Raw genomic sequence first — 18,503 nt, 5'->3', positions numbered from 1 at the left:
TGGCTACTAGCAGTTATGGGTCATATCTTTAAAACTCATTGATCAGAAAGGACAGTGAGGCTTTCTCTTTCTAGTTCCAGCCAAATTCTCAAAAAAGAAAGCTAGTTGGCCTGGCTTGGGTCATGAGCTTATCTCTGGGATAATCCCTTTGGACACACCCATGGCATATTACGATTGGCTAGATTTGAGTCATGTGCCCACCCCTGAGGTTAGGGAGGCGAAGACTATTACTATAAGGTAGTGGAATGACAGAGCAAGTGTCACCATATCTGGAACTATGGATGCCCAGTGGAGTATGTTCAAATTGTGAATGCCCGGGGCTGGCCTGGTGGTGCAGTGGTTAAGTGCACACGTTCTGCTTCAGCGGCGCAGGGTTCGCCGGTTTGGATCCCGGGTGCGGACATGGCACCACTTGGCAGGCCATGCTGTGGTAGGCATCCCACACATAAAGTAGAGGGGGATGGGCTGAGGGCCAGCCTTCCTCAGCAAAAAGAGGATTGGCAGCAGATGTTAACTCAGGGCTAATCTTCCTAAAAAAAAAAAATTGCGAATGCCATTTGTCCCATATGTGTTGGAGAAAAATGCTTGAGGACAAGCACTGCCTTAGCTGAAGCATTTTAGTACTGCATTATTAGCTCTTATACTTACTGCAGATTTAACATTTGATGCTTTTGACTATTTGAGAGGGATCCTGTAGATACTTTGCAGAGGCACAAATTTGTATCACGTGCCCCCGAGGTTTGTTTGGGAATGAATCATCAAGCACAAGATCGAATCTCTCCCTAGGTGTTCTCCCCTCATCCTTACCAGACTCAATGACCAGCTTCATTGACTCAGCATCATATTTGCAATCTTCAATGTTCATCCATGTTGTAGCATGCATCATATTTCATTCCTTTTTATAAAATGCCAAATAATATTCCATTGTATGTAATGCTACATTTTACTTATCCATTCATCAGTTGATGGACTTTTAGTCTCCCCCTCCACCCTTTTGGCTTTTATGAATAGCTGCGATGACATCTGTGTGTAAGTTTTTGTGCCGACCTATGTTTTCATTTATCTCAGGTACATAACCAGGAGTGGAAGTGCTGGGTCAGATGGTAACTTCATGTTTAACTTTTCGAGGAACTGCCACACTGTTTTGCACAGAGGCTGTACCATTTTACATTCCTTCCAGCAATGTATGAGGGTTCCAATTTCTCCCCGTCCTCTCCAATACTTGTTACTGTCTTTTAGTTATAGTAAAAGAACAATTTAAGATCAGTAAACAGCCAAAGCAATCCTGAGAAAAAAGAACAAAGCTGGAGGCATCACAATCCCTGACTTCAAAATACACTGCAAAGCTATACTAATCAAAACAGCATGGCACTGGCACAAAAACAGATACACAGATCGATGGAATAGAACTGAAAGCCCAGAAATAAAACCATACATCTGTGGATAGCTAATCTTTGACAAAGGAGCCAAGAACATACAACAGAGAAAGAAAAGTCTCTTCAATAAATGGTGCTGGGAAAACTGGACAGCCACATACAAAAGAATGAAAATAGACCATTATCTTGCACCATACACAAAAATTAACTCAAAATGGATTACAGACTTTAATGTAACACGTGAAACCATAAAACTCCCAGACGAAAATATAGGCAGTACACTCTCTGACATTGGTCTTAGCAGCATCTTTTTGAATACCATGTCTACTCAGGTAAGGGAAACAAAAGAAAAAATAAACAAATGGGACTACATCAGACTAAAAAACTTCTGCAAGGCAAAGGAAACTATGAACAAAATGAAAAGACAACCCAACAACTGGGAGAAAATATTTGCAAATCATATATCCAACAAGGGGTTAATCTCCAAAATATGTAAAGAACTGACACAACTCAACAACAGAAAAACAAAAAACTCGATTAAAAAATGGGCAGAAGATATGAACAGACATTTTTCCAAAGAAGATATACAGATGGCCAGCAGGCACATGAAAAGATGTTCAACATCTTTAATTAGATGTTCAATGTCTAATAATTAGGGAAATGCAAATCAAAACTACAATGAGGTATCACCTTACATCTGTCAGACCGGCTGTAATTAACAAGACAAAAAAAAAAACAAACTTTGGGGGCCAGCCTGGAGGTGTAGTGACTAAATTTGTGTGCTCCACTTCAGCTGCCCAGGGTTAGCTGATTTGGATCCTGGGTGTAGACCAACACACTGCTCATCAAGCCATGCTGTGGCAGCATCCCACAAAGAAGAACTAGAAGGACTTACAACCAGGATATGCATCTATGTACTGGGGCTTTGGGGAGACAAAAAAAAAGGGGAAGATTGGCAACATATGTTAGCTCAGGGCCAATCTTCCTCACCAAAAAAACCCAAAACAACAACCTGCATAAAAAAATAACAATGCATACTTTAAAAAAAAAAAGGAAATAAATGTTGGAGAGGATGTGGAGAAAAGGGAACCCTCATACGTTGCTGGTGGGAACGCAAACTGGTGCAGCCACTATGGAAAATAGTATGGAGATGTCTCAAAAAAATTAAAAATAGAAATATCATACTATCCAGCTATCCCACTACTGGGTATTTATCTGAAGAACAAGAAATCAACAGCACAAAGAGATCTATGCACCCCTATGTTCACTGCAGACATATTCACAATAGCCAAGATGTGGAAGCAACTCAAGTGCCCGTCAACTGATGATTAGATTAAGAAGATGTGCTGTTTATATATAATGGAGTACTACTTAGCCATAAAAAAGACAAAATCATCCCATTCATGACAACATGGATGTAACTTAAGGGTATTATTTTATCTTAAGCCAGACAGAGAAAAACAAATACCATATGATTTCACTCATATGTGGAAGATAAACTAACACATGGATAACGAAAACAGATTAGTGGTTACCAGAGGGGAAGGAGGTGCAGGGATGGGCCAAAAGGGTAAAGGGGTACATATGTATGGTTACAGATTAAAAACTAGATTATTGATGGTAAGAACAATGCAGTCTATACAGAAACTGATATATAATAATGTACACTGAAAATTACACAGTGTTATAAACCAATATGATCTCAATAAAAGAATTTTCAAAAAAAGACCAGCCAAATTGTTAAAAAAAAAAAAAAAAGAAAAGATCAGTAAACAAGTGCAGACAGAGGTCTTATGACATCTTCCCCATCTTTACCAGCTCCATGCCTGGCCTAGTGGTCAAGTACCTAGAAGGCATTCACTAAACGTTTGTTGAATGAATGAAAAAGCCACCCTTTTCTTTGTACATTGCCTTAGGTTTTACAAAGTGCTTCCCCAAGTTGTGAGACTCACACTAACCCTGTAGGAAGTGGGAAGAGTGGGGATTCTGATCCCCATTTTAGACCCAAGGATAGTAAAGTTCAGACAGATTAGGTAATAAGTGAAAAGTCTAGCTCTCTGGTCCCCTGGCTCCATATCCAGTCTTCTCTCTACAATTCAACACTAGTTCTCAGTATCTCTTCTAAACACCGTATTAGTTAACGTCAGAAAAGAATGTTAAGAAGTTTCAAAAGATCTTAGTTAAAAAAAACTCAGCGGAAGCTGAAGGGACTGAGTGTTTCTGGCAGTTTGGGGACTGCTACTTATGGTTCTGAGATCTGTGGGGACTAGAAAGAGCAGGCTGGGACAGACTCACAAGGGGAGGCACCAGACTTCTCACTTTCTTCATCTTTGAAGTAGAATTGGTAGCTGAGCATTTACAGGGCTGGAAAATTTAGGGAGTTTCAGAGAGTACTGTAAATCAGGTATGGGCTGATGATTTAGAGTATAGATTGCATTATCTGAGAAAGAGCTAATACAGAAAGGTAATTGAATAATCGTAGTTTTCTTACAGTGTTCAGCTCTAACTGTCTTTCCTTTTTGTGGGGGAAATTCTCAAACATCATGAAATAGCAAGAAAAGAGCTTTAATAAACCTCCAACACCCATCAGTTGAAAAGTATTCTCAATATTTTGCCATTCTTGTATGCTTGACTTTTAAAAAGTGTTTGAATATAGTAAGGCTTTCTTTAAAAGCCATTTTTTCCCCAGTTTTATTGAGGTATAATTGACAATTAAAAATTGTATATATTTAAGGCGTACAACCTGATGACTCGAAATATGTACACATTGTGAAATATTCACCACAACCGAGCCAACCAACACATCCCTCACTTCACACCTTAACCATTTTCTTATTTCTTCTTTTTTATGTTGATAACTTCTAAGATCTACTCTCTTAGCAAATTTGAAGAACACATACAATATTGTCAATTATAGTCACATTGCTGTACACCAGTTCCCCAGAACTTATTCATCTCGCATACCTGAAAATAAAAGCCATTATTAATGACATCATTTCAGCTAATGTGCATGGAAATTGTCAGAGAATAATAATCTTGTAACAAGCACCACAAACTCGTAACCTTTGATCTTTCTTCATTTAGAGTTGAAGGGAAGAGAAGCTGTTGACCTGGTAAGATGGCCTCGCCAATAGGTGAAAACTTAGTGGGAGTCCAAGATTTTGTTCCCTCAGTCCTACAATCATGCCTTCATTCAACCAGCGTATTCTAGGCAGCTTTTAGGCACACTGACCATCCACCAGTGAGACAGACCATGCAGGACTTGGACTTGAGTCCAAATTGGGTTTCATCAGGTTCTGTCCTTGAGCCTCATCTTTCTCATCTGTAAAATAGGGACAACAATACCTTTTTGACTGGGGCATTGTTAGAGATCAAAGTAAGGTAAGGTCCCCAGAAATGCGCATAACCCGTGTTCTGTAATGTATGTTCTGTTTGTTACTGTTATTCTGCTAGGCTTTGAGGGAATGATGAAAGAAATCACAAGGCGGAATCTCTCTGCTCATATCCCCCTTTCCCAGTCTAAGAGGGTAGCAAAAAAGCTCTCAGAGGTTCCCCTGTACAATGCAACATGTGAGATACCAAAACTCTGCCCCCAATGACGTGTATTCATCCTTCAAAATCATTTGAGTTGTTCTAATCTTCTGTTACCTTTCTTTAGGTCTTGCAGCTCTACAAAGATAATCTGCTAAATCCTGCTGTTGTCTGAGGTCAAATGTTTGGCCCGCAGGTTGGAGAACAGCCCGTAGGTTGGACAATCTCCCACAGCACACCCTTTTTGGTCCTGATGAGGGCAGCGAGCCCAGAAGGCGGGCTGCTGAAGCTGTCAGACAGCTTCCTCCTGGTCTTCTGAGAGCCGCAGCCAAGGGGGCGTTTCTGAGCAGCAGGGGCGGGCGGCGCCGGCGCCTCCCCGCTCCACCTTCTGGGTGGGTGTCTTGGCTCCGAGCACCAATTTCGGCAAGTTTGCAGTCAGGTGCCAGCACGTGGACGCCTCCGCGCCGCACCGAGCGTGCTCAGCCCACCCACCTCCATCCACCGGCGCCAGCCGCCTCCCTCGCATCTGCGCGGGGCTCTGGGCAGCGGCGGCCCAGCTCCCGGCTCCCGGCTGTCGGCAGGCGGACCGGGAGGCGGGAACGGGGCGGGCTGCCGGCGCTTCGCTCCCGGAAGCGGGTGGTTGTCAGGCTCCCGCCGAGCGGACCGAGCTCCAGCATCCCTGCCCGCGCCTCCAGGAGCAGCGAGAGCCGCACCGCCGCCCTCAGAGCGCGACCCCGGCTCGCGCCCAGCCCGGCCGGCAAGATGCTGCATGTGTACTCAGAGGGGAAGCCCAACCCGCTGCAGGACGCGAACCTCTGCTCGCGCGTGTTCTTCTGGTGAGCCCCCCGGCCCGAGCTGCGACACCCCGCCGCCGCCGGGCCCGTGCCTGACGCTGCCCGCGCCTTTTGGGGGTGGAGGGCCGAGGGTCTGGGCCAGGGAGCGCTTTCTGCCGGCGCCCGCACCGCCGGGCTTCTTGTTGCCACTGGCGCACCCCCGCCAGCCGGCTGCGTGGTCCCCGCCTGCGCCCCCGCGCGCGGGAGTAGGGCTGGGAAGCGGGGCCGGGGGACCTGGTGGCGGGGGCGCAGCGTCTCCCTGCCTTGCCGCTCGCGGCTCGGTCCACCTCCAGTGCCCAGGAGGAGGAGGAGGAGGAGCAGCAGGAGCACGAGGTGGGGAGACAGAGAAGCGAGGCTGCCTCGGGGAAATCACTGCCCAGTGGGAGACAGACTGGCCCTCCCACTCTCTGTCCTGGCCGGCTCGCCGGTACCGCGCGGGGATTCGCGGGGCTCCTGAACTAAAGCTGCACCCTTTTTTCTCCGAAGCAAGCAGTTTCTGAACAGCTTGCTTTATCTAATCTCAATCAAAGCATACTTCGTACCCTGGACCATTGCCATCTCCCAATAGTGTCCCCACCTCTTCCGATATTCCTTACGTGACAGCTGGGTTTCAACTCCACTGGCCTTTCTCTGTGTCTCTGACCATGTCTGTCTGCCCGCCTACCTCCCTTTTTCTCTTTCTCTCTCCTTCCCGTGTACGCCTCTCACTGTGTGTCCTGGTTGCTAGTTGCGGCAAATTTCATGTGGGTAAAAAAACAGTTTATTTTTTATTCAATGAATGAGGACACTGTTCTTGAACCACTTTTCCTTCTGCCTGGGACGCACGCAGCCACGACTGCAGGATATCTTTGACCAGCCCCTTTCCCCTGTTAATATTGCCACTACCAACTTGGAGGGTCACTCTCGGGATGGCATCCCTGAAACCTGTGGGGTCTTATCGGGATCTCTGGCCTTTAGAAGCGATCCATGATCTTGACCGCAGGTGGTTCTAAAACTACTGAGGGGTCGGTCCCTGAGCTGGGAGGAAACACACAGGTGAAAACGGTCCAGAGATGTGAGGCTCTTAGTTTTCCGTCTAGTTCACTAATTAGGTGGGCCTGAACCTTTGGCCTTTAATCACACTTGGTTGATTATTAGATCTGTCTTTCTCAACCCTAACCCTAACCTTTTCTTGTTTCCCATGTGTTCTGATCATTACCTTTTTTTAAAAAAATTGAGGTCATATTGTCTTATAATGCTGTGTACATTTCAGGGGACCATTCCTTTTTTTTGGTGAGGAAGATTGTCCCTGAGCTAACATCTGTGGCCAGCCAACATCTGTGGAAATCTAACTCTATTTTGTATGTGGGACACTGCCACAGCATGGCTTGATGAGCAGTATGTAGGTGCACACCTGGATCCTAACCCACGTACCCTGAGCTGCTGAAGTGGGGCAATGGAACTTAACCACTATGCCGCCAGGTGTTCTGATCATTCCTCTTTTTGTGGGAGAGCCTAGGGGATCCTGAGGGGATGAGTGGGTCCACGCTTGATTGTGGTGTACTCAGTATGTGTAGGGACATCTCTTGGCCGTATGGTGGCCCTTAGGGAAAGAAGGCGTAGAAGAAGGAATATGGATGTGGCTACTGTAAATAATGAAGTAGACAAAAGTCTCCTTAACTTTAGGCAGGGCATGGGACTCTGGAAGCACTTTCTGTTTGTGGATTTTCAAAATCTGTGCATGGAAATGGGGAGGTGAGAACTTCTCGTTGCTCTCTTTGGTAGGCACTCATTTCTGGTTTCCCTGCCTGAGAGAAAGGGGCTCTTATCTCGGTTTCACACTTCAAGGCACTTGAAGGTTGAGCAACTTGCCTGGGATCACAGAGCTAGTAAGGGGTAGAGCAGGATCCTAAACGAGGCAGTCTGGCTGCAGAGCCTGAGTTCATGTGTTAGCATCCCCTGTCCTGAGCTGCTCCTGTTGGGGTTCTCCTTAAATGCATGGAGACAGCTGTTCATTCCAAGCACAGCTTTGTTCTTGTAGGCTGGAGTTCCTTAAAGCTCCTGCTGTTGGAGATAGTGCACGGGAAGCATCTATTACCACGCTTTAGGGCAGCAATTCTCAGAATGTGGTGCTCACACCTGCAGCATCCGAGGATCCGGGGAGCCTGTTAGACATGCAAATCCCCTGGCACCCTTTTCAGACCAATTCTGTAAAACCAGAAACTGGGCGGGGTCAACGAGAATTTCAGGTGACTCTGATGGAAGATTGAGGCTCGCTCACTGCTCTGAGTTACTCCTCCCATTGGCGTTGTTATTCCAGTATTAGATTTTTGAGTAAGGGGTGAGACTTTGTGAAGTCAGTTGTTGACCATGATGACCATCCAATATTTATTTACCTTCTTCAGTTTGATAAAATTTAAAGTCTGAGGGACCTTATTGATTTCCTTGTGTACCCCCCTGGCTGCAGGTGGGCAAGCTGAAATCAGCCCAGCCAGGACGTGCCACCCTGAGACAAGGCCCACTTTGTTGAGAAAAACGAAGTTTTCATCTACTCATTGGTATTTGCCTTTCTTCTCAAATTTCATCTGCTTTCCAGACTTGTGAACTGGTAGCTACCTACCCAAATGATGCCGATAACTAGCTTACTGACCTTTATACAAATGACTCTACTGAGTTTTTGGTGTTTTCATGTCTCTGTTTAGACTTGGTGTCTAAGAGGAGTCGTACATTATGGCTATTGGTAATTGTTGTGGATTTTTGAAAAGAATTTTTTTTTCTATTTCTGTAAGAAATTTAAAACTTTAGAAAAGAAAGGAATAGGATGATTTCTTGCTTTTTTTTTCTTTTTTTTGTGGAAGATCAGCCCTGAACTAACTGTTGCCAATCCTCCTCTTTTTGCTGAGGAAGACTGGCCCTGAGCTAACATCCATGCCCATCTTCCTCTACTTTATTTGTGGGACGCCTCCCACAGCATGACTTGCCAAGTGGTACCGTGTCTCCACCTGGGATCCAAACGGGTGAACCCCGGGCCACCGAAGTGGACTGTGTGTTAACCGTTGCACCCCCAGGCCGGCCCCGGATGATTTATTTCTGTTAGCCAAGTACACCTGCTGATATTTTGGTTGTTTCTTAGTCTTCCTCTAAAACTTTTTATATACCTGTGCGCACACATCTTTTCTATAAAATTAAATAGATTTGGGTCCTGATTCCTTCCTAATTTTCTATGGTTAACATTTATTAATGGCATTAAATAATCTTCAAAACATGATATTTAATGATTACGACTTATACAGTCTGTCACTTTTGTTGAACAGAGTTTATTTCTAATTATGATGTAATGCATATCCATACGCATATATTTGGGTGCATAGTTTTTCTGTGTTCCCAGAAGTAAGATAACTGGTGAAAGGTCAAATTGCTTACCAATAGGATTGGACCAATTTGCCCTCTTCGTAGTGGTTCGTGTGCTTATTTCACCGTCAACTTTGAGTTGAATTCAAAAAAAATTTTTTCTGAGTCAAAAGGTTAAAAGAATTATCAAACAATTTTATTTGATTTATAGATGGAACTTTTTTGTATCTATCGATCATTTATTTGTATTTCTTTGAATTGTCTGTTAATAGATTTTTTCCTATGAGGCATTTATAGTTTTGAAATAACTTGTAATACAGTCATGGCAGCATAAAGGGTTTCCATCAACAATGGACCGCGTATATGACAGTGGTCCCATAAGGTTAGTCCAGGTGTGTAGTAGGCTATACCATCTAGGTTTGTCTAAGTCCACTCTACGATGTTCACGCAATGGTGAAATCACTTAACACCACATTGGTCAAACATATCCTGTGATTAAGTGGCGCATGACTGTAGTGCTTATAATATTTTCCAGATTTTCACTTGTCTCAATTTAGTTCAGAGGTTTTAAATTTATGTATCATTAATTACATTGAGCTTTTCTTTTTAGTTTCGCCTGTTGCATTTGTAGTATATCCTTTTTTTAAAATTCTGGCATCATCTAAATCTCCGTAAGCATTTTCTTTAGCTCTCTTCTGGTTTCGTTTCCATCAATAAAGGCAGCTAGAATTTCATCTAGTGTTTGATGTAAGATAGGCCTCATTTTTCCACAACAGCCCGTTTTCCCGTCATGGTTTATGAAATAATTCCTCCTCTTCCACATTATTGGAAATAAGTGGCACAGCTTGTGAATCTTGTCTAGCTGGGCCCCAGATTGTCCCGTTCCCTGAGGCTGTCCCTGTGATGTACCCGCTCCCCTGCTGCGCCTCTTGCCAGGGGTGTGCTCTGAGTTCCTCTGCCCACTCTCCCCCCGGAGGTCAGCAGGTTGGGGGTTAGCAGCGCAGGACGTGTCCCCAGAGACGGGGGTGGAGGAGGGTTTGGGTCCGATGCAGTTGGCTCACCAGAGAGTGGTTAAATCCTCACTCCCCTGATGCCGGCTCAGTCGGTGAGTGTCACCTTGCCAAGTGAATGCTGTTGTGGAGACTGCCACTGGTGTCAAGACAGACTCTCTGGAGACTTCTCAGAGAAAGCTGCTGACGGAGGGGGAAATGCAAGTGGCTGAGTGCTGAGATGGTTCAGAGGGGTTGGTTGCATTAGGCCCGCGGTAAATATTGCTTGTGAATGTGTAGAAATGTTTTATTTTAAACTAGGATTTTGGCAGCATTTTCAGGATACCTCTTATATTAATCTCTTGGTTGTTCTTCATTCACATTCAGAAACTCAGAGGTTGCAGGTGGAGGCTGGGTTAGCTCTCCAGGGCTCTTCCTGTGGCCTCCGTCTGTTCCCCTTTCTTAAGCGTTTAGTTTGATGAGTTTTGGCAATTTTTACAATAACTACAGCCCCAAGCAAGATGTAGAGCGCCCCAAAGATGTATGAAAACTTACTACTGAGTCTCTGCAGCTACTAAACAGCAGAACAAATTTTGTAAGTTTATCTCCTATAGTTTGTTCTTGATTCTTTTTGTTTTGATCTTTATCCTTATAATCCTGCATCTTATCAGCCTCAGAGGTGTTCACTGGTATCCATTCAGATGTGTCCAGTGGATAGTTTGTCTTTCTGAGTCTTCCAGAGGGCTCCCCTCCCTCCTTGTGTATCTCTCAGGCTCTGTGGGGTGTGGGGCGCAGGGGTACCAGGTGAGCCTTCATCCTTATCCTCATCTGTGACTTTTCCATGGGGCCAGGGAACCCTGTCCCTCTTACTATGAGGATACCTCCGGGTTTTCCTCTTTGTGTGAGCTCCAAACCCCTGCAGGTATTTTCTGTGTGGACGAATAGCATCAGGGTGGATGCCGGGAGCACCTGTGGGAAGGGCTGGGCTTTGCAATTGGGTGGACTCAGGTTTTCTCTTCTGTCCTGCAAGTTCTGTGTGCCTCCATGCAAGTGAATCTGAGCCTTAAAATCGGGAGACTGGAGACGCAGCTCACCCAGTCAAGAGTTAAGGCCTCAGGTCCTTGTGGCTGCAGGGTGCCAGAAGACAGGAAGATAAATTTTAGATCCATTTAAAGACTGATCCTTTTAAGATCTCTTTGTATTTTGTACGCACATAGACATACAGTAACTGACAGTGGGAGTACGCAGAGGGTAGGCTTAATGTTTTCTGTAGATGTTAAAACTCATGTTTACCTAGTTCAGCAGTGTTTTCTGATCTGTTGTTAAAAAGCAGTTGCAGAGCCCCTCCCCCCAGGTGTTCTGGTTCTGGTAGGTCTAGGTGGGACCTGGGATCTGCAGTTTAAGTTACTTCAGGGCTGGATGCAGGCAGTTAGTCCTCGGAGATCCATTTAGGTAACAATGCTGATAATCACTAACCCTTATTGAATGCGTCCTATGAGCTCAGAATTCTCTCACTGTTTTACCTTTGTCTCATTTAATCCTCAAACAATCCTCTGAGGCAGGCATCCTGAGAATACTTATTTTACAAATGAGGAAATCCAGATCAGAGAGGTTGGGCAGCCTGTCAGGAGCCTCATAGCTAGGTCGAAGTGCCCCACTTGGGGTTTCATCCACACCCTGAGCACATACTGAGTCCTGCAGTGCTCAGGCTTCTGTCTGCCTGGTTCCAGCTCTGAGAGGTAAATGTTGGTTGACTGAATAAGTAAATGAATAAGCTGACTATCCAGCAGACATCTAAAAGTCATGTTAGTGAATGAATATGCTCTTTACATATGTGTGCATCCAAAGCATGTTTTCCTACCTTTTCTTCATTATGCTACCTCCCAAATTGCTGTGTGGATTGTTGGCATCCTTACCCATCCAGTTTTTTTTTTTTTTTTTGAGGAAGATTAGCCCTGAGCTAACATCCACTGCCATCCCTCCTCTTTTTGCTGAGGAAGCCTGGCCCTGAGCTAACATCCGTGCCCATTTTCCTCTACTTTATATGTGGGACGCCTGCCACAGCATGGCTTGACAAGCGGTCTATAGGTCCCTGCCTGGGATCCGAACTGGCGAACCCCGGGGCACCAAAGCAGAGTGCACAAGCTTAAACCCTCCGCCACCACTGGCTCCTCAAGAGCAATTCTTTAGTGTGGCATTCTGGATCCTTCAGAATCTGTGTTCTGAGTCTCATCTTCCATCATTTCTCACACAGCTAGACTTTCCTGATGAAGTGAGGCAGATCTTGTGAGTTTTCTGCCTTTGCTGGGCCATCAGAGCCAACCAGGATTGGTTACCGCTGCTGGGTTACCAGGGTCCTGGGAGTAAATGCGAGAAAGTAGGCCGATGCCCACGTTGCTTTCCCAGCACCGTGGCCACAGGCACGTTTCTACAACACTGAGCCCTAATCCAGGTCTGGTACAGGGGAGCAGCGCCCCATCTGAAGCTAGATTGCCTGGGTGTATATCTGAGCTCTGCTGCCTACCTGACCACGGGCAAGTTTCCTCATCTGTAAAATGGGACTAATCGTCGTACCCACCTCATAGGGCTGTTAAGAGCTTTACACGAACCAAACAGCGATAAAACATTTAGGATAGTGTCTGGCAGATAGTAAGCAGTAAATAAATGTTAAAAGAGAGCCCTGCCACCTTCCTCTTGTTACCTAGCAGTTGTAAGCTAACATTTTCATTTGTAAATTGCCACGGTTTATTTCCCAGATAGGTTACAAGTGTAAATTTGAGTCTCATTCCTTACCCATAGGATCATCATCTCTTGGGGGTTCAGGTCAGGGAGAGGAGGCGACATCCTGACATGTTAATTTTTAAACGTGCTTCCTGTGTGATTCAGATCCTAAGTAAGGTTTGGGAACCACTTTTCTCAGGTCTTTCTCAGCCATCAAAGTCCATTTCTACTTGAGAGCAGAAGGGTGCAGATTGGACCCCTCTGTGGATTCAGTTATTCATTCAGCACACATTTGAGTGCCTTCTGTGTTGCCGGGTTCAAAACCATGAAAACAAGATTCCTTTTCTGAAAGAGCTCAGACAGTTTAGTGGGGAAGGCAGTCATTGTACTGATTCTGTAAATAGTGCCAGCTGCTGAAAACACGAGGCCCAAATCTTAGGGGCTGAGTTAAAAAGAAAACAAAACAAGCAAAACCTACACTTTTATTCTGATGTTGTAGTCCACTTTGGGTCGTCTTGTTGGGGGAACTACACCACACACTTACTCAGTAGCTGGACTTTTTATATCTTGTGGCTCGGTCCTTGGGTCCTCTCCATGGAGCCCTCTTTGTTCAGCTGGCAAGAAGTTACATGTGGTTGGTTTTTGTGTTCCAGGCTGGGAAGTGACACACATCATTTACACTCATAGCCTGTTGGCCAGGTCTCAGTCAGATAGTTGGCTGGTGACCATGAGAGTGGGCCTTGTGTCAGCAGGTCAGCTGCAAGATTTCATGACAGGGGCCAGCCCTGTGGTGTACTGGTTCACGCTCTCTGCTTTGGCGGTCCACGGTTCGCCAGTTTGGATCCTGGGTGCAGACCTCCACACTGCTCATCAAGCCATGCTGTGGTGGCATCCCATATAGAAAAACTAGAAGGACTTACAACTAGGATATACAACTATGTACTGGGGCTTTGGGGGGGGAAAAAAAAAGGAAGATTGGTAACAGATGTTATTTCGGGGCCAATCTTCCTCACCAAAAAAAGAAAAAAGATTTCGTCATAGCACATTGGGGTGTGTACTGTAATAGAGGTATGAATAAAGTATGCATCATTGGGGTCTTCCGAGAAGGAGTTGGATGGAGGAGGCGTCATCCCAGGCAGGTGACAGACATGTGCAGGACACAGAATCATACAAAGGGGTAGAGTGTCCTGAGAACAGTGAGAAGTGTGCTGTGGATAGCCGTCGGTCGTCAAACCCCTTCCTGCCAGCTGGTGGTGGTGGATACAATCATTCAAGGTCATACTTCTCTCGTTTCTTCCCAGCCGATGTTTAGACTTCGCTTCTTCCATCTCCCCACCTGTGCACCATGAACACCTGCAGCCCTTCTCTGGTTTCTGGCTTAGCTCCTTATTCTGTTTCCTGGTCCCATGGCCGCTTCTGTGCTGGTCTCTTGGTGGGGCTAGTTTGTGTCTCCTCTTTCTCTCCAGGCTAGCTCCTGTCTGCTCTCCTTCCTCAGGTCCTGGAATTATGGGGTTGGAAGGGAGAGATCTAGTCAGTACTGGAATACTTTCCAGCTATTGTGCAATGGGGAAATTTACTGCTCTTATGTCTTCATGTTAGAATGCCAGGATTATGTTGTATTGGGGCCAGCCCCATAGTGTAGTGGTTAAGTTTGCATGTTCTGCTTCCGTGGCCTGGGGTTTGTGGGTTCGGATTCCAGGTGTGGACCTATGCGCTGCTCATCAAGCCATGCTGTGGCAGGCGTCCCACATATAAAGTAGAGGAAGATGGGCACAGATATTAGCTCAGGGCCAGTCTTCCTCTGCGAAAAATAGAGGACTGCTGGCAGATGTTAGCTCAGGGCTAATTTTCCTAAAAAAAAAAAAAAAAGTTTGTTGTATTGAGCCACAATTTTCTTTCTGGGCAGTTTCAACCCATTGTATCTTCTTTTTTATTTTTTGTCAACATGCAACAAGTTGACTCCGCCCTTTTGTATCGTGGCCTTTTGGTATTCAAAGACAGCTATCATGAGCCCGTTAAATCTTGTCTTTCAGAGAAATGTTTAGTTCCCGTGCTGCCTTTAAATGAGGGTTTTCAGACCCTCTTCCACTTGGTTGAACTGAATGCTTTTTAGTTTATCCATCTTTATTCTAATGTGGCACCTGGAACTGGACATAGTCCAGGTTTGATCTGACCAGGTTTGATATTGAACAGATATTTTTGAGAGCTTGTTGTGTACCAGGTAATGTTCTAAACCAGGAGTTGGCAACTACTCGCAGGTCAAAGGCAGCCTCTTGTCTGTTTTCATAAATAAAGTTTTACTGGAACACAGCCACGCTCATTTATTTATGTATTGTCTGTGGGCTGCAACAGAGACTGTGTGACCTGCAAAGCCTATGATGTTTATGATTTAGCTCTTTATGGGGAAGGTTTGCCCACCCCTGTTCTAGACGTTTGGGATATGGCAGTGAGCAAAATAGGTAAACAGTCCCTGCCTGCATGGGGCTAAAATTCTAGTGAGAGAAGAAACACTAAACGAATAAGTAAAATAGAGTGTGTGAGATAGTTGTAAGTGCTGAAGAGAAAAAATAAAACAGGGAAATGGGTGAGGGGTGTGTATGGGGAAGGGAGATGACAATTTTAGGCGGGGGGTGGGGGAGAGCTTCACAGAGAAGGTGAGGGAGTGAGTTGTGCACGCTCTGGGGGAATGGCCAGCGCAAGAGAAGAGCTCTTGAGGACTCTGTTGGCCACTAGAGGACTTGGGCCTTCCTCGGAGTGAAGTGGGGACCCCTGCAAAGTCTTGAGGAGATACAACGTAGTCTCCTCAGGACTTAGTGAGATCGCTCTGGCTGCTGTGTTGAGAATAGACTAAAGGGAGTCATGGGCAGAAGCAGCGAGGCCAGCAGGCGATTTCACAGCAGTTCAGGCAAGAGACAGTAGTGGCTTTGACCAGGAGGAGTGGCAGTGGCAAGTAGTTGTGATGCGGGGTCAGTGAGCCGAGGAGTCAAAAGAAAGATTTCTTGGACTCTCAAGGTCTGGCAGTGGTGCTCCTTTATTTAGAGAATAGTACAGAATAGCATGGGGACAGGACCCATGGGCAGTAAAGAGCTGCTGCCTGGGGACAGGACCCATGGGCAGTGAAGAGCTGCAGGCATGGGGACAGGACCCATGGGCAGTGAAGAGCTGTTGCTGCTGCTGCATAGGGACAGGACCCATGGGCAGTCAGAGCTCCTGCTGCTGCCCTGAGTTGAGGGTTAGGGCTAAATTTCTAAGGCATGGGTACGTGACTTATTTTTACTGGAAAAAGAAAAGATGATGTAAAAAGTCATTAAATGATTTCAGTGCAGATGGGGTCTGATTATTGTGTGGTCATGTAACTTTAGATATGAATCTGGTCATATAGATTGGCATGTAGGTGAGGATGCCCTGGTCTTCTCTCCCTGCGGCAGCCCTAATTCATACCATAAAAATCCAGCGGGTCATATAGTTCGGCATGTAGGCCAGGTCACCTTGGGCTTCTCTACCTGGGGCAGCCTTAATCCACATCGGTTGGAGTCAAGGAAGAGCTTATTTGAAGCTTGATACTAGACAGACTGTGAAACTTGATAGGAAGAGAGAGTCCACGTCACTTCCAAGGGTTTGGCCTGAGTCCCTCGAAGGATGGCGTCTCCGTTAAATGAGATGCTAAGCCTGCAGGAGGAGCAGTTTGGAGAAGACCAGGAGTTTGGTTCTGACCATGTTCAGTTTGAGATGCCTGCTACCGTGGGAGAGGTCGAGCAGGCAGTGGGTCATGAGTCAGGAGCTCAGGGAAGAAGTCTGGGCTAGAGATAAAATCTGGGCACCCTGCGGACGGTTGAGATATACTGGACACACAGTCAGTTGACTTCACAGTCCGTGGGGTTTATTCCCACACAACTGCTGTTTTATCCCTGTTTCAGGTCATTTTGTTGATGTCAAAGTTCAGTGTCTGATTGTTGCCTAATGAGAGTTCTTTGGAAACTTCTGTGGTCTCAAGCCAGGAAGGACGGGTCCTGGGACTGTCCTCCAGGTTGTGGCTGATCGCTCATGAACACCCTGGGCAGTAGATTACCTTGGCCACGGGTGTCCAGAGCCGTCGTGCCATTTGTTTGATGGGAGTCCAGAGGTATAGCTACTGGGCAGTCACTCTGAGACCCTACGAACAATTGAGGTTAGTTTGGTCTGATTTCCTCTTAATGAACCCAGGTTGGCCCTTGGTGCTGTCTTTCCTAAATATACTTGCAAATTGTCTCCTTCAAATGGTTGTTGACGTGTGTTATTTCCATTAGGCTTGGTAGCTCTATTTTGTCCAAGTTCTTACTAGTTAGCATGCAGCAGTTTCTCAACCCTCACTGTGATTGAATTACCTCGGCAGGCGTAAAATTCAGACGCCTGGTGCCTCCAGAGGCCAGTTTGAATCTTCATCTCTGGGGGTGGAACCCAGGCATTGGTATTTTCAAAAGGTTCCCTTGGCGTTTCTGATGGACAGTGAAGACTAAGAACCACTGATTAACGGCTGCCCAAAGCTCAAACACATTTCCGTGCCTCTTTCCATTTTTCTGGCCCAGCGTTCCACACTGCCCTCATCACCGCTCCATTTTCAGTCTCCTCTCAAAGCGTGAGAACAACGAGCACAGCAGGGCCTGTTCATCCCTTGATAAGGCATTGGGGGGAAAGGGGGTTTGCTGTGTGCGGGGATCTTAGAGGTGCTTGGTCCTTGGGTTCTTATAGAAACCCCTTGTTGAAGCTGGCTTTGTCCTCATTGTACCCAGGTAGGACATCATGGAGCTCAGAGTTGAGTCAAGTCTGACAAATTCCGGAGCGTGAGCTTCGGTTCCGTGTCACTGTGTTTATTTCCTAGCTCTGGTCAGACAAGGATGCCCGGATTGATTGTGCTTACGAGGGTGATTGAGTGGAATCTCACATTTGTCTATTGAAAGTTTGTGAGTATAAAATTGCTCACCTAATAAATTGCTTTTATTTGCAGACCTTTATTGGTGCGTTTTATTGGTCAGGATGTGACTGAGATTATGCAATAAACCCAACTGACTGCTTCTTTGAAGTCTCCCATGAAAGAGATCTTTCACCAGCTGGGCAGTGTGCACTCTTCTCTCTCTACTGATGGTATGAAAGGTGCCTGTCGTGTTTCAAATAGTAGAAGGGAGGTTTATCGATGGCCTAAAACTTTAGGCTGGGCCTGGAGGGGTCTCCGTGTCCCAGAATCCACTGTGGCATTTATACAAATTCTGAGTGTTCACTGAGTGCATAGTATGCTTACCTATAAAACAGACAATGCCTTTTTAATAGACGTTATCTGGAATAGCACATGTAGGTGCCTGCTACATATTAGGGCATCAGTAAATGGAGAGGGCAGAGATTATTGCAAAATTCACCTCTTTATGATGTCTTTTTTATTGCTTTCAATGATCAGCTGTTATTCAAGTCTTTATTCGTTTGTGACTTTTTTTAAAAACTAAATTTTTAGCTCTTTGAGGGCAGAAACCAATGCCTTTTATATCTTTCTCTCTCACTGCCCAGCTGAGCATCTTGTAGTCTCGCACTTAATAGGCTTACTCAGTGATTGTAAATTATTTAATCTTAATTCGAGTTTCTCTAATTTGGAATTGCTGACACCTCTACCTGAGATAAGAGCAAACTGAGTATTACGGCGCGAGTGTCAGATTGGAGCCAGAAGACCTGCATCCTAGGCTGTGATCTTGTACTTA

The 18,503-nt window shown here is 45.6% G+C and overlaps 1 protein-coding gene across 1 annotated transcript in view; it reads left to right on the top strand.

The window, feature by feature from the left end:
• The first annotated feature begins 5,330 nt into the window (after positions 1 to 5,330).
• Positions 5,331 to 18,503, top strand: part of ABCC4 (ATP binding cassette subfamily C member 4 (PEL blood group)) — a 242,544-nt gene continuing 229,371 nt past the window's right edge. The window contains exon 1 of the mRNA XM_070579065.1: positions 5,331 to 5,743. Within this exon, the coding sequence (XP_070435166.1) occupies positions 5,670 to 5,743 (74 nt within the window). The 5' untranslated portion in view covers positions 5,331 to 5,669. The remainder of the gene's footprint in view (positions 5,744 to 18,503) is intronic.

Source organism: Equus przewalskii, chromosome 16 (assembly GCF_037783145.1).
Source record: "Equus przewalskii isolate Varuska chromosome 16, EquPr2, whole genome shotgun sequence".
Classification (NCBI taxonomy): Eukaryota; Metazoa; Chordata; class Mammalia; order Perissodactyla; family Equidae; genus Equus; species Equus przewalskii.
Note: the sequence above shows the minus strand (reverse complement) of the source record. Positions and strands in the feature narration are given on the sequence as shown.